This window comes from Macaca nemestrina, unplaced genomic scaffold (genome assembly GCF_043159975.1).
Source record: "Macaca nemestrina isolate mMacNem1 unplaced genomic scaffold, mMacNem.hap1 Scaffold_46, whole genome shotgun sequence".
NCBI lineage: Eukaryota > Metazoa > Chordata > Mammalia > Primates > Cercopithecidae > Macaca > Macaca nemestrina.
In genome coordinates this window covers 490,944-515,205 of record NW_027257675.1, presented here as the reverse complement: position 1 = coordinate 515,205, position 24,262 = coordinate 490,944, and the positions used below count along the sequence as shown (strand labels likewise).

The 24,262-nt window shown below is 51.7% G+C and overlaps 1 protein-coding gene across 1 annotated transcript; it reads right to left on the bottom strand.

Annotated features, from left to right (window-relative positions):
- Window positions 1–2,955: 2,955 nt before the first annotated feature.
- LOC105497013 (membrane bound acylglycerophosphatidylinositol O-acyltransferase MBOAT7) lies at window positions 2,956–20,222 on the bottom strand. Its single transcript, XM_071090008.1, is given in 11 exon segments — window positions 2,956–4,039; window positions 9,432–9,583; window positions 9,585–9,612; window positions 11,454–11,583; window positions 11,586–11,612; window positions 11,615–11,791; window positions 14,079–14,239; window positions 18,002–18,127; window positions 19,034–19,163; window positions 19,249–19,327; window positions 20,159–20,222. Coding segments are annotated over 10 exon segments (1,395 nt in total). The 5' UTR covers window positions 19,325–19,327; window positions 20,159–20,222; the 3' UTR covers window positions 2,956–3,651.
- Window positions 20,223–24,262: the final 4,040 nt, after the last annotated feature.

Sequence of the window (24,262 nt, the reverse complement as noted above, 5' to 3'; positions counted from 1 at the left end):
GGCACTCAGTTTATAAATACAATCGTCCCTCAGTATCTATGGGGGTTGGTTCAAGGACTCCCCAAGGATACTGAAATCTGTAGATGCCCAAATTCCGTATATAAAATGGCATAGTATTTGCATACAGGCTACACATATCTTCCTGTGGTTTTTCAAATTTTTATTTTTTATCTGATTTTTCAGTGACAGCATCTTGTTTTGTTGTCCAGGCTGGAGTGCAGTGGTGCAATCATAGCTCAATGCAGCCTCAAATTTCCAGGCTCCAGCCTCAAAATTCCAGGCTCCACACCTGTGCTGGGGCTACCCGTGTGGGCCACTACACCCAGCCCTCCAATGCACTTTAAATCACCTCTAGATTACTTACAATACTTCATACAAGGTAAATGTTATATAGATAGCTGTTCTTTTAATTTGTATTTTTTTTGTCATATTGTTACTTTATTACTTTTTTTTCTTTTCTTTTCTTTTTTGAGACGGAGTCTCGCTCGTCACCCAGGCTGGAGTGCAGTGGCGTGATCTTGGCTCACTGCAAGCTCCGCCTCCCGGGTTCACGCCATTCTCCTGCTTCAGCCTCCTGAGTAGCTGGGACTACAGGCACCCGCCACCACGCCCAGCTAACTTTTTTGTATTTTTTAGTAGAGATAGGGTTTCACCGTGTTAGCCAGGATGGTCTTGACTCCTGACCTTGTGATCTGCCCGTCTCGGCCTCCCAAAGTGCTGGGATTACAGGCATGAGCCACTGCACCCGGCCTGATTATTACTTTTAAAAGATACAGATGGGGTCTCGATATGTTGCTCAGGCTGAATTATAGTGGCTATATTCACAGGCACGATCCCGCCACTGATCAGCAGGGGGGTGGTGATATATTGTTGGTTTTTGTTTTTTCCAAATATATACTATATATATATTTATATTTGAGATGGAGTCCCGCTCTATCACCCAGGCTGGAGTGCAATGGCACGATTTCGGCTCACTGCAACCTGTATCTCCGTGGTTCAAGCAATTCTCCTGCCTCAGCCTCCCGAGTGGCTGGGAATACAGGCACATGCCACCACACCCAGCTAATTTTTGTGTTTTTAGTAGAGTTGGGGTTTCGCCATGTTGGCCAGGCTGGTCTCGAACTCCTGACCTCAGGTGATCCACTCGCCTCGGCCTCCCAAAGTGCTGGGATTACAGGTGTGAGCCACTGTGCCGGGCCCACAGTCATTTTTGAAGGAGGGCACCTGCATTTTCATTGTTCACCGGGCCCTGCGAATTATACCGTGAGAATGGGAAAAGAAAGAAGTTAAAGAGAGGGAGGCTTTGAAGAAGAGGCAAAGATGAAGGAAGGCATAAAGCAGAGAGAAATAAATATTAACAGATTTTGGACACACACAGAGAAAAACTGAGAGGCAGAGACAGGATTCGAAGAGACCAGGGGGACGGCGAATCCCAGAGAGTGAGACAGAGAAGAGATCCCAGAGCCACAGAAAGGCAGCACTCACCTGGAGTCCGAAGGAGAGACAAAGACAGGGGGAAAAAGAAACCAAGAGAGGCAGCTCTGAGCAAGGCAGAGAGAGGCCCCAGAAGCCAGGAGTGGCAGAGGACAGAGGGAGGAGACCGAATCCAAGGTATGGGAGAAGGGCCCGGTGCAGGCTGTGCGGGTCCCAGCCGGAGGTGGGGCCTCACCTGTGTGCCCGTCTGGCCTGCATGGGCCAGGGCAGTTCCTGGGAAGGGTGAGGGTCCTGCAGCTCCGTCTGGGTGACTTCTGTGAAGGCCTTTCTGCTCTTTTCTCCAGCCTCCTCCTCCTCCTCCTCCGGCACCCCCCAAGGCAGCGCCCCAGGGCCTCGGTACCGAAGGGTGGCAGCACTGGGCAGCTCGTTCAGCACAGAGGACAGCGATGGGCCTGGGGAGGGGCAGGGGGCTGGGAAGACCCGGAAGTCTGGGCCCAAATTCCTCCTCCCTCAGACCAGGAAACCAGGCCTCAGTCCCCTCTTCCCTCAGACCCAGGAGTCCAGGCTCCCAGCCCCTCCTCCCTCAGACCCAGGAGTCCAGGCCCCCAGCCCCTCCTCCCTCAGACCCAGCAGTCCAGGCCCCCAGCCCCTCCTCCCTCAGACCCAGGAGTCCAGTCCCTCAGCCCCTCCTCCCTCAGACCCAGGAGTCCAGGCCCTCAGCCCCTCCTCCCTCAGACCCAGGAGTCCAGGCACCCAGCTCCTCCTCCCTCAGACCAGGAAACCAGGTCCCCAGCCCCTCCTCCCTCAGGCCCAGGAGTCCGGGTGCCAGTCTCTACTTTCCCTGGACCCAGGGGCCCACAGTCCTCAACTCCATCCCCAGGCGCGGACCCCTCCTACTCCAGGGCAGAGGAGTCCAGTCCTCAACTTCCTTTTCCTTCTAGCTCAGAAGTGTGGGAACCCAGCCTCTCCTATTCCCAAGACACCCAAACTCCCAGCCCTTAGCCCTCCCCTCCTTCCAGACTAGCCTGGTTCTCTAGGCTGAAACTCCTCAGACCCCGGAGTTTCAGCCTTCAGTTTCTTTCTCCCCCATAATATCAGGAAGTAGAACCTTCTCTTTAGCCCTCAGACTCAGGAGGCCAGGCCTCCCCTTTCCTCCAGCAGGACTCCCACCTAGCCTGAAGGTCGGATGGATCTGAGCTTCTCCTGGCATCCCTACCTCCTCTGGCCTCCCGGGGGGCCAGCCACCCCCTGGAGGAGCCCCAGGATTCTGATTCCAAGGTTGGGTTTTCTTCCATGGCCCCAGGCTGGGCTGTTTCTAGTGGCCACCAGGCAAACACTGCCTGAGGTAAGGGAGGGGCCAGGGGCAGGTGTGTACCTGGGCAGTAGGTGGCCCGGAGGGAGTAAGGTACACTTCCTGTAGTTTCTCAGGGCCGCTGATGCGAAAGGTCTCCTGGGAGCTGAAGTCCCTCTGGTGCCCCAGGCCTGACAGTTTGGTTCCTGGGCTGGGCAGCTGTACCTCACCCCGGGACTTCATGGCCTAAGTCCCTCCTGCCGTTTATCACCCAGATACCTGCACAGACACAATGCCTTTGTGCAACACTTTATTGGGAAAGATTTACACATGGTGACCTGTCATAGACCGAGGGATGAGAAGAGGGTGCCAGAAGCGTTGGGGCCCCGAGGTGGCTCAGATGGAAGCTATGGGACGGCCGTCCCCCGGCCCACGCATCTGCACCTCAGTTTCCCCTTTGTGAAATGGGAAGCTTATGCTTCCTTCCAAGTCTGCAATATCGGTGCCATGAGCTAAAAGTGGAGCGAAAGACACAAGGAAGAGGCTTCCCACTCCCAGGACCTGCCCCCAAGCTCTGACCCCACATTGTGGATGCAAAGAAAGGGAATTTGTCCAAAACCCACTGCCCAGGGGCCCCTTCCATTTCGGGGAAGTGCAGTGCTCTCTGGATACCCAGAAGCTGGAGCAGGGGCCCAGGGGACTCTTGTCTGGACAAAACTTTGATTTTGTAGGAGTGGAGGTGGTCCCTGGGCGGAGGGCAGGGAGGACACCCCCAGGTCTGCTTCAGTTGCAGGCAGAGTATTTAGCTGGGGAAAAGGAAATTCTCTCCAGGACCCTCTCCAAGGTAAGGACTCTTTCTGGGGAGGAGACAGCGGCCTGGTTCACAGAATTCCCAGGACCAGCTGGCAGAGGGAGCGTCACGGAGCTTACTCCTCCTGGAGCTTCTCTGGGGCAAGGCTGGTGGGCTGGGATGCTGCCTTCCGCCGGCTGGGGCTGCCCCCACCCAAAGCCAGCCCCAGCCCCAGCCCTGCCAGGGCCAGGAAGTGGATACAGAAGTAGATGGAGGCCCAGTACCGAAGCGTGTCGGCCAAGGAGAGCAGCACGAAGCCCATGCACATGTAGTCATAGGCGCGCATCTTCAGGAACCAGTGCACCCAGTCTCAGGCCTTCTGGCCCCATGGGCTTAGCTGCCCCCGCAAGGCTGACTCCAGCCGGCCCTCAGCAGCCAGGCACAGAGGGATGGTCAGGAAGCTCAGGTAGTAGCCCGGGTGGAGGCTGCGCCAGTAGGCGCTCAGCAGCATGGTCCAGGCGCTCCTGAGGAGGAGGCTGGGAGTCAGGACCTGCGAGTCCAGGTCCCCAGTGCCCACTGACCCCAGATCCAGGAGTCCGGGGCTCCAGCCCCACCTCCCTCAGACCCAGGAGTCCAGGCCCCCAGCCCCTCCTCCCTCAGACCAGGAGTCCAGGCCCCACCCCTTCCTTCCTCAGACCCAGGAGTCCAGGCCCCTGCCCCTTCTCCCTCAGACCCAGGAGTCCAGACCCCACCTCCCTCCTCCCTCAGATCCAGGAGACCAGGCCCCAGGCCCTCCCCGCTCAGAACCATGCCCCTAGCTCTGGAAGGCGGAGGAGGCTATAAGTCTCCTACAGGGATCCAGGAGCTCGCAGCCTCCCATACACACTCACAGTCCTATGAAGACCCTCTCCTCCTTTAAAGATTTAACATTTTATGTTCCACTGCCCTTCCTTTCCCAGGACCAACAAGTCTAATTCTTCAGCCCAATGGTTTTTTTTGTTTTGTTTTGTTTTTTGAGACGGAGTCTCGCTCTGTCACCCAGGCTGGAGTGCAGTGGCCCGATCTCAGCTCACTGCAAGCTCCGCCTCCTGGGTTCAAGTGATTCTCATGCCTCAGCCTCCCAAGTAGCTGGGATTGCAGGCAAGCGCAACCAAACCCAGCTAATTTTTGTATTTTTTTGTTGTTGTTCAGACGGAGTCTCGCTCTGTCACCCAGGCTGGAGTGCAGTGGCGCAATCTCGGCTCATTGCAACCTCCACCTCCCGGGTTCAAGTGATTCTCCTGCCTCAGCCTCCCGAGCAGCTGGGACTACGGGTGTGTGCCACCACGCCAGGCTAATTTCATTCACCATGTTGGCCAGGATGGTCTCGATCTCTTGACCTTGTGATCCGCCTGCCTCTGCCTCCCAAAGTGCTGGAATTACAGGCGTGAGCCACCGTGCCGGGCCATTTTTGTATTTTTAGTGGAGATGGGGTTTCACCACATTGGCCAGGATGGTCTTGATCTCCTGACCTTGTGATCCATCCGCCTCGGCTTCCCAAAGTGTGGGATTACAGGGGTGGGCCATTGCACCCAGCCTCTTTTTTTTCTTTGTAGAGATGGAGTCTTGCTGTGTTGCCCAGGCTGGTCTCGAACTCCCAAGCTTAAGTGATCCTCTCACCTTGGCCTCCCAAAATACTGGAATTACATTGCACCTGGCCAAGTCCTGTTTTCTTGAGAAGGGAGGACTACTGGTTTTCTGGTTCTTCAAGAGTGTGGAGGCTGGGGGCAACGGCTGGTGCCTGTAATTGCAGCACTTTGGGAGGCTGAGGTGGGAGGGCTGCTTGATGCCAGGAGTTCAAGACCAGCCTGGGCAACATAGTGAAACTCCATCTCTATTAAAAAAAAGAAAAAAAGGGCCAGGCGCGGTGGCTCACACCTGTAATCCCAGCTATCTGGGAGGCCGAGGTGGGCAGATCATGATATCAGGAGACTGAGACTATCCTGGCTAACATGATGAAACCCCATCTCTACTAAAAATACAAAAGATTAGCTGGGCGTGGTAGTGTGTGCCTGTAATCCCAGCTACTCAGGAGGCTGAGGCAGGAGAATCACTTGAAACTGGGAGGTGGAGGTTGCAGTGAGCTGAGATCGCACCACTGCACTCCAACCTGGGCGATAGAGTGAGACTCAGTCTTAAAAAAAAAGGGCAGGAGTTCGATTGGAGACCAGCCTGGCCAACATGGTGAAACCCTGTCTCTACTTAGAATACAAAAATTAGCCTGACGTGGTGGCAGGCGCCTGTAATCTCTGCTACTTGGGAGCCTAAGGCAGAGGAGAATCACTTGAACCCGGGAGGCAGAGGTTGCAGTGAACTGAGATTGTGCCACTGCACACCAGCCTGGGCAACGAAAGTGAAACTCCGCCTCAAAAAAAAAAAAAAAAAAAGAAAAAGAAAAGAAAAGAAACCAGGAGCCCCAGCCTCCCATTCCTCTATACAGCCCAGGTCCCCTCTTCCTTCAGGAACTCAGGATTTCGGAAGCCTGTCCGCCTTCCTCCCTCAGGGCCCCAGGAGTCTCTACTCCTTTCTTTTTAGGGGCCCAGTTCATCCCCTCCCACCCAGAATCCCTCCCGTCCTTTCCCTCAGGACCCAGGATTCGGAGTCCCAGCCTCTTCTTCCTTCAGGGATTCAAGAATATAATTCCTGCCTCCTGAAGACTCGGAAATCTCCAGCCTCGGTCGCCTCCTCTTTTGGGACCCAGAGTTTTGGTCCCCTCTCCTCATATACCCATAAATTTCATTCCCTAACCCTTGAAGACCTACAGAGTCAGGCTCTCACCCCATCTTTATCAACGACAGAGAAATCGCTGTCCATCTCACTCCCCATCTGTGTATCTATCAGTGAGCTTTGCCACAGACGGTGACCTGAGGGAGGTCTTTCCTGTCGTGCTCACTGACTTGTCCCTCAGACACATCTGAGTGCTAGAAGCACAAAAGTAACCCGATGATTTAAAAAAAAAACAAAAAACAAAAAACCTCTGGCCGGTGCAGTGGCTCACACCTGTAATCCTAGCACTTTGGGAGGCCGAGGCAGGTGGATCACCCGAGGTCAGGAGTTCAAGACCAGCCTGGCCAATATGGCAAAACCTGGTCTCTACTAAAAATACAAAGATTAGCCTGGCATGGTAACACGTGCCTGTAATCCCAGGTACTAGGGGGGCTGAGGCAAGAGGATCGCTTGAACCCGGGAGGGGGAGGTTGCAGTGAGCCGAGATCATGCCACTTCACTTCAGCTGTAAAATAAACAAAAAGGATGAATCCTGTGCATTTTAAGGTGTTTGGGAGCATCCCTGGCCTCCACCCACTACATCCCACTAGCACCTTCCAGTTAAAACAAAATGTCTCCAGGGATTGCCACGTGTCTCCTGGGGGTGCAGCAGCAGCACAACTGCCCCCAGTTGAGAAGCACTTGTGTAAACACTGGGGTGCTCTGGGCTTTGACCTGGCTTCAGCCCCAGAGCTTTAAGTATCATCTATATACCTGGCCAGATGCAGTGGCTCACGCTTATAATCCCAGCACTTTGGGAGGCTGAGATGGGAGGACTGCTTGGGGCCAGGAGTTTGAGAACAGCCTGGTCAACACAGCGAGACCTCATCTCTCTATATTCTTAAAAAAAAAAAAAAAATTATTTAAAAAATTTTGGCCAGGCATGGTGATTCACACCTGTAATCCCAGCACTTTGGGAGGCCAAGGCAGGCAGGTCACTTGAGGCCAAGAGTTCGAGACTAGCCTGGCCAACATAGTGAAACCCTGCATCTACTCTTGGCATGAGAATCACTTGAACCCAGGAGATGGTGGTTACAGTGAGCTGAGATCACACCACTGCACTTCACCCTGGGTGACAGAGCATCAAAAAAATAATAACAATAAATAATAATAAAAATTTGTAAAGGTATAATTTACACCTGACGCCACTCAAGCGTCCCCTTTTAAGAGCGACTTTTCCCTTAAGCATCGGAATCACATAATTACCTATCCAATAACCTCAGCTGGAAATCTAATAGTCACCTCAGAGTCAATCAGACTAAAACCCAAGCCCTGTTTCCTCATCCTTCTTACTCCCAAAACTTACTCCTGCTGGGTCTTCCCCTTCCATGTTTAATTTAATTTAATTGATTAATTAATTTTTGCTTTTTTACTTTTTTATTTTTTTGAGATAGAGTCTTTTCTGTCACCCAGGCTGGAGTGCAGTGGTGCAATCTCGGCTTACTGCAAGCTCTGCCTCCCAGGTTCATGTTGTTCTCCTGCCTCAGCCCCCCGAGTAGCTGGGACTACAGGTGCCCGCCACCACGCCCGGCTAATTTTTTGTATTTTTAGTAGAGACGGGGTTTCACCATGTTAGCCAGGATGGTCTTGATCTCCTGACCTTGTGATCCGCCCACCTCTGCCTCCCAAAGTGCTGGGATTACAGACATGAGCCACCGTGCCCGGCCTGTTTTATTTTATTTTGAGATGAAGTTTTGCTCTGTTGCCCAGGTGACCTCGGCTCACTGCAACCTCCGCCTCTTGGGTTCAAGTGATTCTCTTGCCTCAGCCTCCCAAGTAGCTGGGATTACAGGCGCCCGCCACCATGCCCGGCTAATTTTCGGTATTTTTAGTTGAGAAGGGGTTTTGCCATATTGCCCAGGCTGGTCTTCACCATATTGTCCTGACCTCAAAGTGATCCACCTGCCTGGGCCTCCCAAACTGCTGGGATTACAAGTGTGAGCCACCCCACCTGGCTATGAGTTTCTACTTCTTTTTTTTTTTTTTTTTTTGAGATGGAGTCTCGCTCTGTTGCCCAGGCTGGAGTGCAGTGGCGAGATTCTGGCTCCCTGCAACCTCCACCTCCTGGGTTCAAACCATTCTCCTGCCTTAGCCTCCCGAGTAGCTGGGACTACAGGTGCGCACCAGCACGCCCCGGTAATTTTTTGTATTTTTAGTAGAGATGTGGTTGCACCATGTTAACAAGGATGGTCTCAATCTCCTGACCTCGTGATCCACCCGCCTCGGCTTCCCAAAGTGTTGGGATTACAGGCGTGAGCCACCACGCCCGGCCTTTTTCTTTTGAGACAAAGTCTCGCTCTGTCGCTCAGGGTGTGCAGTGGCATGATCTCGGGTCATTGCAACCTCTGCCTCCTGGGTTCAAGCGATTCTCCTGCCTCAGCCTCACAAGTAGCTGGGATTACAAGTGTGCACCACACATCTGGCTAATTTTTGCATTTTTAGTAGAGACAGGGTTTCACCATGTTGGTTAGGCTGGTCTTGAACTCCTGACCTCATGATCCATCCGCTTGGGCCTCCCAAAGTGCTGGGATTCCAGGCGCCAGCTGCCGTGCCTGGCCTGAGTTTCTGCTTCTAAAGGCTGCACAGATAACAATATCAAGCACAGAGTCTCCACTCAAGAAATACTGGAAAAATGAAAAACAATAAAAACGAATACGTAGCACGCGCTTACCTGTCAGGCCTCACATTAAATACATTTCACATTTTATCACATTTAGTCCTTCTATCTACCTATGAAACCAGTAATAAATAGCATTAACTCCATTTAACACTTGAGGCAACTAAGAGGTCAACTAACTCATCAAGGTTTCTCCATAACCTGGATGGCCAAGATTCCAGGAAGGCTGGCTGTTGAGTCCAGAGGACTCAGTACATTGCTTCTGTCAAGTGAGGCTGACTTTACAGAAGTAGAAACTGAGGCCCAGAGAGGGGGAATGGTTTTACACCAGCATGCTGCCACTAATCAGAGGCAGGGCAAAACCAGGCTAAACAAACTACAACTCCCATGAGACTCCGGGGCAGAAGCCCAGCCAGGGAAGCTGCAGGCTACCCTGGGGCTTGCTGGGTGATGTAGTTCTGCAGTGTCACCTGCGGCTGGTGGGACTCACTCACCGTAGGACATAGGAACTGGCAGGTGCGCTCTTGTAGATATACTGCGCCAGCCACCACTACACTGTCATGTTCCAGTACCGCATGCCATCGCGCACCCGCATGCAGAAATCTGTGCCGTAGCAGTTGATGTTGCGGATGGTCTCATAGTCAGTCATACTCCAGGGAAGCCGCCTTCTCCGGACTGGGGTGTGGAGGATGAGGGTGGGGGACAGACATGCAGCTCAGCCAGGCCTCCTCCCGACGCCTGCTAGAGTCCCAGCCCTGGATGCTAAGGAAGGGATCCTGGCCAGGCAATGGCCCTCTGGCTGTCAGACTTGCTAGGGCAACAAGGGAGGGTGGCCCAGAGGGTGCCTGTAGGGGAGGACGATGGGTGGGCCAGGTGGTACAGTTCACTGACAATGGGCTGCTTCTTCTTTTGGTACCTAATGGGGCCTGCCACAGCCATGAAAAGCCTTGAAGGGCTATGGTTGCTAAGCTATGAGTCCTTTAAGCAACCAAGTTCAGTATATTCAGAGAAGCCTCCAAGGATGGTCCCTTCTAAATCGTCGGACACTGCAGTTGCTAAGGAAGTTGTGATTATCATCCCTCATAACAAGGTGCTTCATGGTTGCTAGGCAGATGTTCCAGGCACCAGTGGGGTCCCCATGATCTTTGTTGCTAAGGAAAAGGCATTCCTTAGCAACAAGGCCTAGGATGTTTAGAAAGGCTTTTAGAAAGGGGCTTTTTCCTGGTTGCAGTGATTGTTGGAGAAATGTCACCTCTAACAATACAGTGGTTCCCTCATCATTCGTGCCGACAGCCCCAGCAGTTGGAAACGTTGGCCCATATGAAGCCTTGGTGGCCGCTGATGATGGGAGGGGAGCCATCCTTTAGGGGTGGGGACCGAGCAGATTTAGAAAAACCTTCAATTCCTGCTTGGATTCACTAGGGGGACATCGTCTCTCTAGCAGTTGGAGGTCAGAGCATGGTTATTAGGGCAGTGGTAATAAATTCACATGGGGGTGTCACTACCCCCACAACAGAATGGCAGTTGGTGACGACTAGGGGACAACCCTAGCAGGGAGTAGTTCATCATTTACATCGACAGGCTGTTCCCCCAGCTGCAGTCCAAGCCCCTGGGGGAAGGCTGACTGCAGCTGCGAGGAACACAAGGGCAGTCTACTCCTGGTTGCCGGGGGTGCCATTTCCCTAGCAACACGGGGGCAATACTTCCTCAGCCACAAGAGAGTCCACAGCTATGGCCGTGCTACTTGCCTAGCAATACTGGTGCTGGGGGCGGGGGGGTGGAGCCTCTCTGGCAACAAGGGTCAACACATAGTTACCAGGGGGAGGTTTGGCTTCCTTAGCAACAGTGTAACAGTAGTTGGTAGGAATGGCATGCCCTCTGCTGGGGAACAGCACTGGTCAGGAATTGGAAATTACTATTTCCTTGCAAACAGAGGGCAGCTGAGGGCTGCTATGTGAGGATGTCCCACGGGATGGAGCAGCGCTATCTCCTAGCGACAAAGGCGCAGTGCAGGGGGAGCCATATCTGCAGCAATAGAGTAAAACTTCTGGCAAAAAGGAGGGGAACTACTGTTGCTAGGGATCCTGCTTCCCTAGCAAATAGCAGTGTTCCGTTGCTAGGGAACCGTTTCCCTAGCAACAGAGGGGGACCCACCACTGCCAAAGGATGGCATCCCCAGCAAGCAGGAACAACCTGGTTCTGGGGGGTGACACTTCCGTGGCAACAGAGGGGTGGCACAGGGTTGCTAAGTTACCACCTTTTCCTAGCGACAGGGGGCAGTTCACCATACTGCGGGGTGACAAGCGCTAGCAACAAGGGGCATCTGTCAGTACCAGGGGTCTTTTCCCTACCGATAGGGGCTGGCAGGCCGTGGTTGCCAAGGGGGCGACACTCTGCTAACAAAAAGATGGTGGCCCTGGCCTCTTGCTCCCCGCTCTCCTCCCTGCTGGGGGCAGAGCCAGCCCTTGGAGGTGGGGGCTGCTGGGTCTTGGGAAGCCTCCCTCGCGCCGCCTGACCTGCTGGGGGGTGGGCATTGGAGGGTGGGGCCGCCCCTGGCCCGGGCTTTGGCGGCCATGGGGTAGGCCCCGAAGTCGGCAGCAATCCAGGCCACGCAGAAGCGCATGCGGAAGGCAAAGAAGACGGGATCATGTAGAAGAGGCAGGCGGGCAGCCGGGGGCGTAGAAGGCGTCCTCGCGCACAGCCTCCAGCCGGAAGAGGTGGGAGGAGAGCAGGAACAGCAGGCCGAAGAGCGGGGCCGGCCAGGCGCGGCGCAGCAGGGGCCGCAGGCTGGGCACGGCCCCGGGGAAGGGCTGCTCCAGCCAGTCCAGGTAGGTGCGGTAGCGGAAGAACGGGCCTGTGGGGCGGGGAGGGAGGGCCGCCATCAGACAGGCAGATGGGCAGAGCTCAAGTCCGCAGAAGGAGGAGAGGGAGCTTGGAGGGAAGGGGGGAAGAGGGAGAGAGAGGGGCAGAGACTGGGCGCCGGGGATACCCCAAGGGTAGGGACAGAGACCCAGGGAAATGGGGATAAGGAATGAGAGACGGGGGGACAAGAAACTCAGAGAGACAGAGACAGTGACAGAAAATTAGAAAGAGGGGCCGGCGCGGTGGCTCACACCTGGAATCCCAGCACTTTGGGAGGCCTAGCTGGGAGGACTGCTTGAGCCCAAGAGTTCGAGACCAGCCTGGGCAAAACGGCAAGACCCCATCACTACAAAAAATAAAAATTAGCCAGGTGTGGTGGAGGGCACCTGTAATCCCAGCTACTGGAAGGGCTGAGGCGGGAGGATCATTTGAGCCCAGGCTGCAGTGAGCAGTGACTGTGCTACTGCGTTCCAGCCAGGGAGGGAGGGAAGGAGGGAAGGAGGGAGGGAGGGAGGAAGGAAAGAAACTAGGAGATAGCTGTGGAACTTTAGCTACAACATGATGGTGATCTGGCCTAGGGAGGAAGCAGTGTGATTCACAGAAGGGACCAGGGTTAAAATTTTTGTATGTTCACCAAAGACCATATGTTTAGGTCAATGTAGCATGGGAAGTTAAAAATAAAAAAAAAAAAAAAGAAAGAAAAAAAACAAATTAAAATAAATAAGACCACATGTTGTGTGATTCCATTTATAAGTACAATGTCTGGAACAGGCAAATCTTTACAAATAGAAAGTCAATTACTGGTTTCCAGGGATGGATGGAGGTTTGGGGGATGATGGATATGGGGTTTCTTTGCAGGGTATGAAATTGTTCTGAAAATAACTACACAGTGGTCATGTTTGCACAACTCTGTGGATATACTAAAAATCAGGGAGTTGTATGTTGGTTTTTCTTTTTCTTTCTTTTTTTTTTTCAGGAAATCAAAGAAGCCAAGAGTTGTATGTTTTAACTGGATGAATATGTGAATTAGAGTTCCCTAAAGCTGTTATTGAAAAAAAAAACTGATGAGGTAAACATTAATGAAAAATCTTTTTTAAAAATTTCACACATATATATACATATATATACACATATATATACACATGCACACACATATTATATATATAAATATATATACATATATATATATTTTTGAGACGGAAACTTGCTCTGTCATCCAGGCTGGAATGCAGTGGCGCAATCTTGGCTCACTGCAAGCTCTGCCTCCCAGGTTCACGCCATTCTCCCGCCTCAGCCTCCTGGGTAGCTGGGACTACAGGTGCCCGCTACCACGCCCAGCTAATTTTTTGTATTTTTAGTAGAGACAGGGTTTCACTGTGTTAGCCAGGATGGTCTTGATCTCCTGACCTTGTAATCCACCCGCCTTGGCCTCCCAAAGTGCTGGGATTACAGACCACCACGCCTGGCCGACATACATATATATTTTTTGAGACAGAATCTTGCTCTGTTGCCCAGGTTGGAGTGCAGTGGTGCAGTCTCGGCTCACTGCAACCTCTGCCTCCTGGGTTCAAGCGATTCTCCCGTCTCAGCCTCCCAAGTAGTTGGGATTACAGGCGCAGACCACCATGCCCGGCTAATTTCTGTATTTTTAGTAGAGACGGGGTTTCACCATGTTGGCCAGGCTGGTCTCAAACTCCTGACCTCAGGAGATCTGCCCGTCTCGGCCTCCCAAAGTGCTGGGATTACGGGCGTGAGTCACTGCACCCGGCCCTTTTAATTTTATATTTATTTATTTTTTAAAAATAAAGGTTTAAAATAAAGGGATGGGATCTTGCTACGTTGGCCAAGTGGATCTTGAACTCTTGGCCTCAAGCAATCCTCTGGTCTCAGCCTCCCACAGTGCTGAGATTATAGGCGTCAGTCCCCATGCCCAGATGAAAAATATTTCCTTAAACTGAAAGTGGACCCTAAGCTGTGAATATTTGTTATCTAGGCAGCAAAAAAATCAGGTTGACATAGATCTTTACCTCCTTTCTCTCTTCTCTGTGCTCCCGATAAGCTACAGGAGAAGAGAAGAGCAAGGAATCACTTAGGCTGAGAATAGCCAGCTTCTACCCCGAAGCAGCTCTGGTCCAGCGGAGGCGTGAGATGTAGACCCAGACACATGCTCACCCTCACAGCAGCAGATGCTAGGATGGAGGTTGCCCCGGGCAGGGCGGGAACACAGAACAGGCACTCAGGGCGGCGGAGAGACAGAGCTGTTGGGCAGGCCCACTCACCTGTCATGATTCCCATGTAGCAGTAACTGTAGCTGAGCGTCTCCATTAAGGAGGGCACGTCAGGCAGCAGCCCCAGGGTGGGCCCCTTGTTGAAACCCGAGGTCATTTCCTTCCTCTGGGCCAGGTGCAGGTCCTGGACTTCACTGGCCAGGCTCACCAGCAGGGCGGAAGGGGGTGAGCAAGGGGCCAGGTCAGACTTTGGGCCCTTCCCCACACCCATCTCCTTTGTGCTGCTGCCCTCTGCAGCCAAGGGGTGCTGCATGCTCGCAGCTCTGCATATCTAGGTTGTGTGTAAGGCCTCTAGCTGGGCAGTGTTCCCCAGGGATCAGTCCCAGGCCCTCCTCCCCGCCTTCCCTGTTCTGTCCTTACCTGCTCTCAGGCAGTCACAGAGGTTTCGATACTATCCACACACTGATGATGCTCAAACGCTACCCCAGCCCCAGACCTATCCATCAAGTGGCTTATTGGCATTTAGACTCGAATGTCTCCAGGCACCCCAAAACGCACTGGAAATGGAAGACGATGTTACCCGCCCCACAAAGTAGATCCTCTTCTAGTGTCTCCCCTCAAACAATAGGCCACCAAATTGTTCAAGCCCAAAACCTCCCTTACTCCCTCACTCCCCAAATCCGATCTCTCTTTTTTTTTTTTGAGACAAGTTTTGCTCTGTCACCCAGGCTGGAGTAGAGTGGCACGATGTCGGCTCACTGCAGCCTCTGCCTCCTGGGGACTCAAGCAATTCTCATGCCTCAGCTGGCCAGGCTGGTCTCGAACTTCTGGCCTCAAGTAATCTGCCTGCCTTAAAATCCCTTAAGTTTGACTCTGTTGCCTCTTTTCATCTCCACTACTGAGCTGAATATGTTGTACTCTCCACCCTTTCCCACCAGTCCCAAGGTCCACCCTATATCAATAGATTTCGTTCTTCCAGCTTGTGGCTGGGTTGTCCATAGAAATCCCTGGCTGGAGTCGGACAAAGTCAGGAGAGGGAGGGCAGGGCTTTTATTCCCTTGTGAGATAGCCTTGGGCTGGCCATCACCCTTGATAGATCGTTTCAAGGTGGGTGGCTCTACTCACTCTTTAACAAAAATAATGTTGGCCTGGCGTGGTGGCTGGCGCCTGTAATCCCAGCACTTTGGGAAGTGGGCAGATCACCTGAGATTGCGAGTTTGAGACCAGCCTGACCAACAAGGAGAAACCCCGTCTCTACTAAAAATACAAAAAATTAGCCGGGCATGGTGATGCATGCCTGTAATTCCAGCTACTCAGGAAGCCGAGGCAGGAGAATTGCTTGAACCCGGGAGGTGGAGTTCGTGGTGAGCCAAGATCGTGCTATTGTACTCCAGCCTGGGCAACAAGAGTGAAACTCCGTCTCAAAAAAAAAAAGAAAGAAAAAGAAAAATATAGGGCCTGGTGTGATGTGGTGGCTCACGCCTGTAATCCCAGCACTTTGGTTGGCCTAGGCGGGCAGATCACTTGATGTCAGGGGTTTGAGACCAGCCCAGCCAAGACAGTGAAACCCCGTCTCTACTAAAAATATAAAGATTAGCCAGGTGTGGTGGTGGGTGCCTGTAGTTCCAGCTACTCGAGAGGCTGAAGCGGGAGAATCGCTGGAACCTGGGAGGCAGAGGTTGCAGTGACATCATACCACTGCCCTCCAGCCTGGGTGACAGAGCGAGATTCTGTCTTAAAAAAAAAAATTATTTTTTTTTTGTAGAGACAGAGTCTCACTATATTGCCCAGGCTGGTCTTAAACTCCTGGCCTCCAGCAATCCTCCCACTATGACCTCCCAAAGCACTGGGATTGTACAAGTATGAGTCACTGCACCAGGCCTACACAACCCTTTTTCCATCGAGGTACCACAACCTGACCCACTTCCCCTGGGCCTTGAGTTGGAAATGGCTCCTGCTGCTGGTCTGGGGTTCAGGCACCACCCCTTTTTTTTTGAGGCAGTCTTGCTCTGTCACCCAGGATGGAGTGTAGTGGCACTATCTTGGCTCACTGCAAGCTCTGCCTCCCGGGTTCACCCATTCTGCTGCCTCAGCCTCCCCAGTAGCTGGGACTACAGGCGCCGGCCACCACGCCCGGCTAATTTTTTGTATTTTTAGTAGAGATGGGGTTTCACCATGTTAGCCAGGATGGTCTCAATCTCTCAACCTCGTGATCCACCCACCTCGGCCTCCCAAAGTGCTCGGATTACAGGCATGAGCCACCGCACCCAGCTGGCACCATCCCTTTTCGCTTCTCTACATCCTGCCCACACGGTGGCCACTCCTTCAATCATCCCAAATGCGCATTTCCTGCTGCAGCTCAGACCTACCCATAGCTGACAGCCTGTATCAAGGCACCACAGTCTGTCACCTGGACTTGGATAAAGGAGGATCCCTTTATCGGAGTCCATTCCATCTCACCCTGTTCCACTTCAATTCTCCTTTAACATCCAGAACCAGTATTTTTTTATTTTTATTTTTTGAGATGGAGTCTCGCCCGGGGAGGCCCAGGCTGGAATGCGATGGTGGGATCTTGGCTCACTGCAACCTCCACCTTCCAGGTTCAAGCAATTCTCCTGCCTCAACCTCCCAAGTAGCTGGGATTACAGGTGTGAGCCACCACACCGGCTCATTTTTGTATTTTTAGTAGAGATGGAGTTTTAGTATGTTGGCCAGACTGGTCTCAAACTCCTGACCTCAGGTAATCCACCCACATCAGCCTCCCAAAGTGCTGGGATTAAAGGCGTGAGCCAAGGCGTGAGCACCTGGCCTAGAATGAGTATTTCTATTTATTTATTTTTGAGATGGAGTTTCGCTCTTGTTGCCCAGGCTGGAGTGCAATGGCACGATCTCAGCTCACCACAACCTCTGCCTCCTGGGTTCAAGCAATTCTCCTGCCTCAGCTTCCCGAGTAGCTGGGATTACAGGTGTGTGCCACCACACCCGGCTAATTTTTTGTATTTTTAGTAGAGACAGGGTTTCTCCATTTTGGTCAGGCTGGTCTCAAACTCCCCACCTCAGGTGATCCGCCTGCCTCAGCCTCCCAAAGTGCTGGGATTACAGGCGTAAGCCACCGCGCCTGGCCAGAACTAGTATTTGTAAACATTAGAAACTGGTCACATTGCCTCTTCTGGCAGCAAACCAAAAATCCCCTCTTCCAGCAGATCTCAGTCCTCCATGGGAAGAAGTCCCAAGTCCTCACGGTCGCCAGCCAGACCTAGCATGGTGTCAGCCCTGCTGCCCATTCCCTTTTGCTCTTCCCAGAAAGCGGATGTGGCTGGTGCAGCAGGTGAACCCATCCTGCTCCCCTCCACACACGTCATCCCTACGGCCTGAAATGCTCCTCCTCTAACCCCTCTCTCATCCAACCTACTCCTGCCACTGCTGAGCTCCCGTGGGGCATGCTGAATGCTGTGGAGGCTGCTCCCTACCTAGCATGACCGCTGTGTTCACAGATAAGTCTCCAGTAGGAAACTGTGACTCTGTGGGTCTGGGGTGGGCCCTGGGAGTCTGTTTTCACCCATCTTCCCAGATGACCAGGAGCCAGACCTGGATGCCCTAGTTTTGTGCCCTTCAACAAGTACCTTCTCCCCAGAGCTGGTTTTTCTCCTTTGCAAAATAGCTAGCTACAGAGATTCAAGGACAGCATGTTGGTAAACCACCCAGCTGGGCCTCTGGCTCACAGCAAGCACCCAATGGCACCTACTGTTACCCCACATGGGTTATTTCCTCACCCCAGGAGGAGCTGGGAGGTGAAGACCTGCCCAAGAGCATGTGAATGGGGAACCCTATGCCCAGGGCAGCAGTGTGGTGGCGACCCACCCCCAGGGTGTGCAGGAGGTAAAATCCAGGAGCAACTGGAGGGGGAGGTAAAGTGGGGAGGTGAAGGGGCCCACAGGGAGGCTGGAGGGGAGTGGCAAGCCCCAAGTCTGACCTTCAGCGTCAGTAGCAGCTGGATGACATTGGTGAAGGGCGTGGGAGTTGGCAGGCCCAGCAGGCTGAAGGCTCGGAAGAACAGGAGATAGGAGAAGGTCCAGGCCAGAGCCAGGGTGGGGCAGGAGCTGGGCAAAAGCAGGAGGTGCGTTGTGTTGGGCACATAAGTCTCAGCCTTGGCCACCCACTCCCCGAGTCCAGCCACCAATCCTCCCCCAACTCTCCCCATTCATTCAGAGACAAAAACACAGAAGGGCAGAGAGAGAGGACTGGAGGGTGGATGTAGGGATGGAATGAGTATGATTGAAATGGGGAGAAGAGGCTCAGCCACACAGAAACACACAGCAACAGAGAAGAATGAGATTCAGAGAAGCTTCAGGTGAAGACTTTGCAATCCTCCACTTTTTCTTTATTTCCAAGGTCCAGGGCTCAAGAAGAGGGGTGTGGATACGAATGAATATGAATGGTGGCAGGGCCAGCAGACACACCACCCACCTCTCTCCATGACATGGATGTAGCGTACTGGGACAAACACACAGGGACCAGATGCAGAAGGCGGGGGAGGAAGAAAAGCAGATGAAGAGGCTGGATACGGTGGATCACACCCGTAATTCCAGCACTTTGGGAGGCTGAGGCAGGCAGATCACAAGGTCAGGAGTTCGAAACCAGCCTGACCAATGTGGAGAAACCCCATCTCTACTAAAAATACAAAATTAGCCAGGCATGGTGGTGCATGCCTGTAATCCCAGCTACTCGGGAGGCTGGGGCAAAAGAATCGCTTGAACCCGGGAGGTGGAGGTTGCAGTGAGCTGAGATCGCACCATTGAACTCCAGCCTGGGCAATAAGAGCGAAACTCCATCTCAAAAAAGAAAGAAAGAAAGAAAAAAAAAACATGAAACAGAGAAAGGAGCTGATCAACAAGAGACAGCCAGACAGCCAGAGATGAGGCAGAAGCTGAGAAAGACCCAAAGAGGAAACAGGTTACTTCCTCCTCTGCCCTCCTCTCCCTCTCCTCCCTCCATCAAATTCTCACCAGGGCTGGGCCTGAATGAGGGCCTAGGTCCCAAGGATGGTGATCAGAGAATGCAAAGTGTGGGGGCCACAGGTGAACAAGGTGAGCCCCAGGCCCACAGCAGCTGCCTCCCATCTCTTCAGCCCAGGACCTGCAGGGGGAAGGGACAGCATAAGCCTGGAACCTTCCAGAGGGTCTCCCCCTTTATTTTCCACTGCGGAGGGAGCCTGACTCACCGGCTTTCTTAAAGAGGAAGCCGATGGGGATGGAGATAAGAAGAACCACTAGATACGTCCATTCTTCAGGCGACATGGTCTGGGGGAGGGGCAGAGATTCACAGTGAGAACCCAGGAATCCAGGCCCCCTGCCTCCTCCCTCTTCGAGGATCCAGGAACCCAGCCCTCTAGACCCCAGTTTTTGAGGATGATGGAGTCCGAGACTCAGCTCCTCTCCTTTGAGAACCTAGGAACCCGGACTCCAGCCCCTTCCTCCTTGGAGACAGGAATCCACCCCCAGCCCCTCTCCTATGAACGCACAGGCCTCCAGCTCTTCTCTCCTTTGAGAACCCAGGAAAGCGTGGGGATCTCCCGGCACCCAGGCGCCTCCTTTGCGAAGGCAGAAATCAAAGTTACTCCCCGCACCCATACTGGGGACCCAGATTTGAAGACGCCCCTCTTTAAGAAAACCAGAAACAGCACCCCTCCCAGACCCTTCCTCTTCGACAGCCCAGGAATCTAGACCTCTGAGACCCCTTTTCCAGCGAGGATCCAGGAACCCAGATCCCCTCTTTGGATCCCCCATCCCCCGGCCCTTGTGAAACCAGATATCCGGACCCCCCAGCCCTTCTCCTTCGCGAGCACCCAGAGGAGCCCAGGCCTCCAGCCTCCACCTCCTTCGGTGCTCCAGACCCCTCTCCTACGGAGAACCCGGGGATCGGACACCCTTCCCTCCCCAGGCCCAGGCCCAGCCCGAACCGGTCCCGCACACCCCAGCGTGGGTCAGATCCAATCCCCGGCAGATCCACAGGCGGTTGCGCCAGCCCGGAGCTCTAACGCGCCTCCGGGGCCGCCCCGCACCCACCAGCCTGCAGAGACCCTGCCGCCGTGTAACCTCGCCTTGCCACTGGGCGCCGCCACCCCGGCCCACCTGAGCTGCTCGCCGGGCAGGAGGCGGCCGAGCAGTCCCAGCCCGCAGGCAGCTGCGGCTCCGGCCACGCCTCCCGCGCCCAGCGCGCCCCCGCGCCGCCTGCTCCTTCTGGGCGCCCGCTGGGCCGCGCGGATCGGGGCGGGGATGAGACCATGGTCAGGGTCCCGGGCGGGCAGGGAAGGAGCCCCAGAGCAGGCGACCGGAGCTCGAGTCGGCAACGGGTCAGGAGATCAAGACCATCCTGGCCTATATGTTGAAACCCCGTCTCTACTACAAATACAAAAATTAGCTGGGCTTGGTGGCACGTGCCTATAATCGAGCTACTCAGGAGGCTGAGGCAGGAGAATCACTTGAACCTGGAGACGGAGGTTACAGTGAGCCAAGATGACACCACTGCAATCCAGCCTGGCAACAAAGTGAGACTCTGTCTCAAAAAAATGCAAAAAGGAGAATGTAGAAATGATGCTGGGGAAGTAAATACGTTTCATCTCACAAACACATACAATCCATGAATTGTGATGCCTGGGACTCAGGTTGCGAAGGCTTTAAGGCCATATTGCGGTTCAGCTGTGAAGTCCTCAAGATGAACTGGTAATTTCTGCCATGGACACAGGAAGGGACAATGGGGATGACACATGCAGTATAGTAGTCATGGGGAAAAAAACAAGAATTAAGAATGATGAAAGTTTACTTTTAGGGCGAAAGATGCAGTGCTGATTCCTTTTATTTGTTTTTATTTTTTATTTTTTTGAGACAGGGTCTCACTTTATTGCCCAGGCTGGAGTGCAATGGCGTGATCTTGGCTCACTGAAGCTTCTGCCTCCCAGGTTCAAGCCATTCTCCTGCCTCAGCCTCCCAAGTACCTGGGATTACAAGTGTGCACAACCACACCCAGATAATTTTTGTATTTTTACTAGAGACAAGATTTTACCATGTTAGCCAAGCTGGTCTCAAACTCCTGGCCTCAGGTGATCCACCTGCCTCTGCCTCCCGAAGTGCTGGGATTACAGGCATGAGCCACCATGCCCAGCCTGATTCCTTTTAAATTTTGCTCCATGAAGAACAAATAAATAATATTCTGATATCATAACTCAAGAGTTCAGAACTGTAACTGACAGTAATCAATGACTTCTCTGTGCTCCACATCTAGCATAATGATGTAATGTTGAGATCTCAGTTTCTTGAAACAGTCACATGCAACTTGAGAACGCTGATCTGAGTTCATATTTAACTTCAGTTCTCTTAATAAAAAGGTATTCATAAGTTCTCATTAACTGGCTGACGAAAATGTCATGGTTCTCTGTGCCAATTTAAGCAATAAATATTTATTTTTACTGAGTCCAAATTGCAAAAGAAAGGAAAGGATAGGAATGGAACCCCGAGAGGAGAAGCTGATGGTCTGGAATAGGTACAGAAGTTCCTACTTAAAAAAGATTTTCCATATGCTCTACACCAGTTAGATTCATCCAGTTGAAAATTCAAAAGCCCTCAGAGAGAGTCAAACCTCATTCCAGGCAGTTGTTTGCTGATGTCAGCACTCAGAGAAGAGGAATTTTGATTGGGCAAAAAAATAAGAAAGGCTTCAACGTCACTTGGCCACCTTTGCCTCCACTGTTCTCCATTCCTCTCATTCCCCTACATGCTAAGCATGCCTTGTTTCCTTGACACTTGATGCTCTCACAAGCTTCCACATTGTGACCCGTACGTTTCCCTCTGCCTGGAACTGTCTTCTTTACCAACAATTTCTATTCACTTAACTTCTCAGTAAAGTCTTGCCTGATTCCCCCAAACATGAAGGACAGTTAAGAAGAATACTTACTTCGTTTTCCCCTGAAGACTTTTCACACTGTTTCCCAGGTCCTTTCTTGATGTCTCTGTTACCTCCTCACCACAGTTGGAATAACACAAGTAGATTATGTGCAAGGAACACTTAGCCCTCCCTTGAGGGCGCAAGTCACTCCAGAGCAAGAGCATGTCCTCATCCTCATTTCCTCACGATGCTTGGTGTGGTTTAGTGCAATAATCATAGACTCTTTTGCTGTGTGGGCACTCTAAAATACATTCTCAGCAAATGCAAAGAGCCAGCTGTGGTTTGGTTTTTCTGCAATACAAGAAATCACAAGAATGACAAATTTAACTGTATGGGGAAAAAAAACTTTGAAAAATAAAATAGCACAGATTTAAAAGGAAAGCCTTTTTTTGTTTGTTTTTTTGTTTTTTTTTTGTTTTTTGATGGAGTCTTCCTCTGTCGCCCAGGCTGGAATGCAGTGGCCCCATCTCAGCTCACTGCAAGCTCCGCCTCTTGAGTTCATGCCATTCTCCTGCCTCAGCCTTCTGAGTAGCTGGGACTACAGGCATCCACCACCACGTCCAGCTAATTTTTTGTATTTTTAGTAGAGACGGGGTTTCACTGTGTTAGCCAGGATGGTCTCGATCTCCTGATCTCATGATCCACCTGCCTCGGCCTCCCAAAGTGCTGCGATTACAGGCATGAGGCACCACACTGGGCCTAAGGAAAATCGTTTTTAAGTATTTATGATACACTCAATTTTAAAAATAAAGATTGATCAAATAAGTAGATATGCTGGCAATTTACAGAGTAAATAGAAGTTTCATGACAAGTATATAAGACAATTCAGGTTATGTGATATAGCTATTAAAATTAGGATTACATAGACTGATAGAATGTTATATATACATATAATTTTTTTTTTTGAGACGAAGTCTCACTCCGTCACCAGGCCCGAGTGCAGTGGTGCGATCTCAGCTCATTGCAACCTCCACCTCCCAAGTTCAAGCAATTCTCCTACCTCAGCCTTCCGAGTAGCTGGGAATACAGGCGTGTGGCACCATGCCTGGCTAATTTTTGTATTTTTCATAGAGACAGGGTTTCACCATGTTGGCCAGGATGGTCTCAAACTCCCGACCTCAAGTGATCTGCCCGCCTCTGCCTCCCAAATTGCTGGGATTACAGGCATAAGCCACTACGCCTGGCATGATAGAATATTTTTATGAAGTGATGTTAAGGGAAAAACTACATCAATGTATATGATACATCAATTTATTTATTGACACCATAGATAGAATTTACGCATGAACAATGGACATGTTATAAAAGTACATACCCCAAAATAAAAATAAAAACAGAGGTGCATTTTTATTTAGAAGAATGATATCATGGGCTATTAATTGCTTCTTTGTTATTGTTGTTCATATAATAAATAAAATTGGGGAGGAGGAACACATAGTGAAAAATCTCACTAAATGAATTATCAGTTAATCGTATCTGTGGTTTGGGCTCTTAGTTGAACCTTGTAAGGAAGGTATTTCTTTCCACTGGGGTCAACTTACTCTTAATTTTTTGAATTTTAAATTCTTACCTATTTTTAAAAGAGATAAAAATTCTCTGGAAAAGGATTTTCACTTCCAGCAAGGAGAGACCTGCTTAAAACTGGATAATAGTAAGGAAAATAAAACCTGTTCGAAGCTGTGCAAGAGCCATCTGGACAGTGAACCTGAGGGGCCAAGATCCCGGAGAGGAGGGAGACACAGACTAGCAAGCCTGGTGGAGGCACCACTCTTGCTCTTGTAAACTCTAAGGCAACAGCTGAGAGACTGGGCACCCGGCACTGCACAGAAATCTGTGAAGGAACAGCTGAGAAGCTGGGTAGAGTTTACTGCAGTCTCCTACAGCTGGGAGGAGTAAATATTCAGGACCACCAGGAAGAAAGGGCCATGCATGGTAAACACTCAGGATTTCATTTGAAGTCCCTAAAGAACTGAGACTCTAGGAATAAAGGAGACTTGGAAATAGGATAGCACTCACCAAGACAAGAGCCCAGCCTTGGTAAAAGACGCTAACACGCTTCTTGTAGTAGTACTGATAGAATAAGTAGACAAAAGACAAGTAACAATATGGGAAGATTTTAACAAACATGATCTGATTATACACACACTTTAAGAATAAATGCAGAATGCACATTCTTTTTTAAATTTTCATTTTAGATTCAGGGGGTACATGTGCAGGTGTGTTACAAGGGTATATACTTATGCAGTACTGATCTCATCACCCAGATACTGAACATAGTACCTGATAGAAAGTTC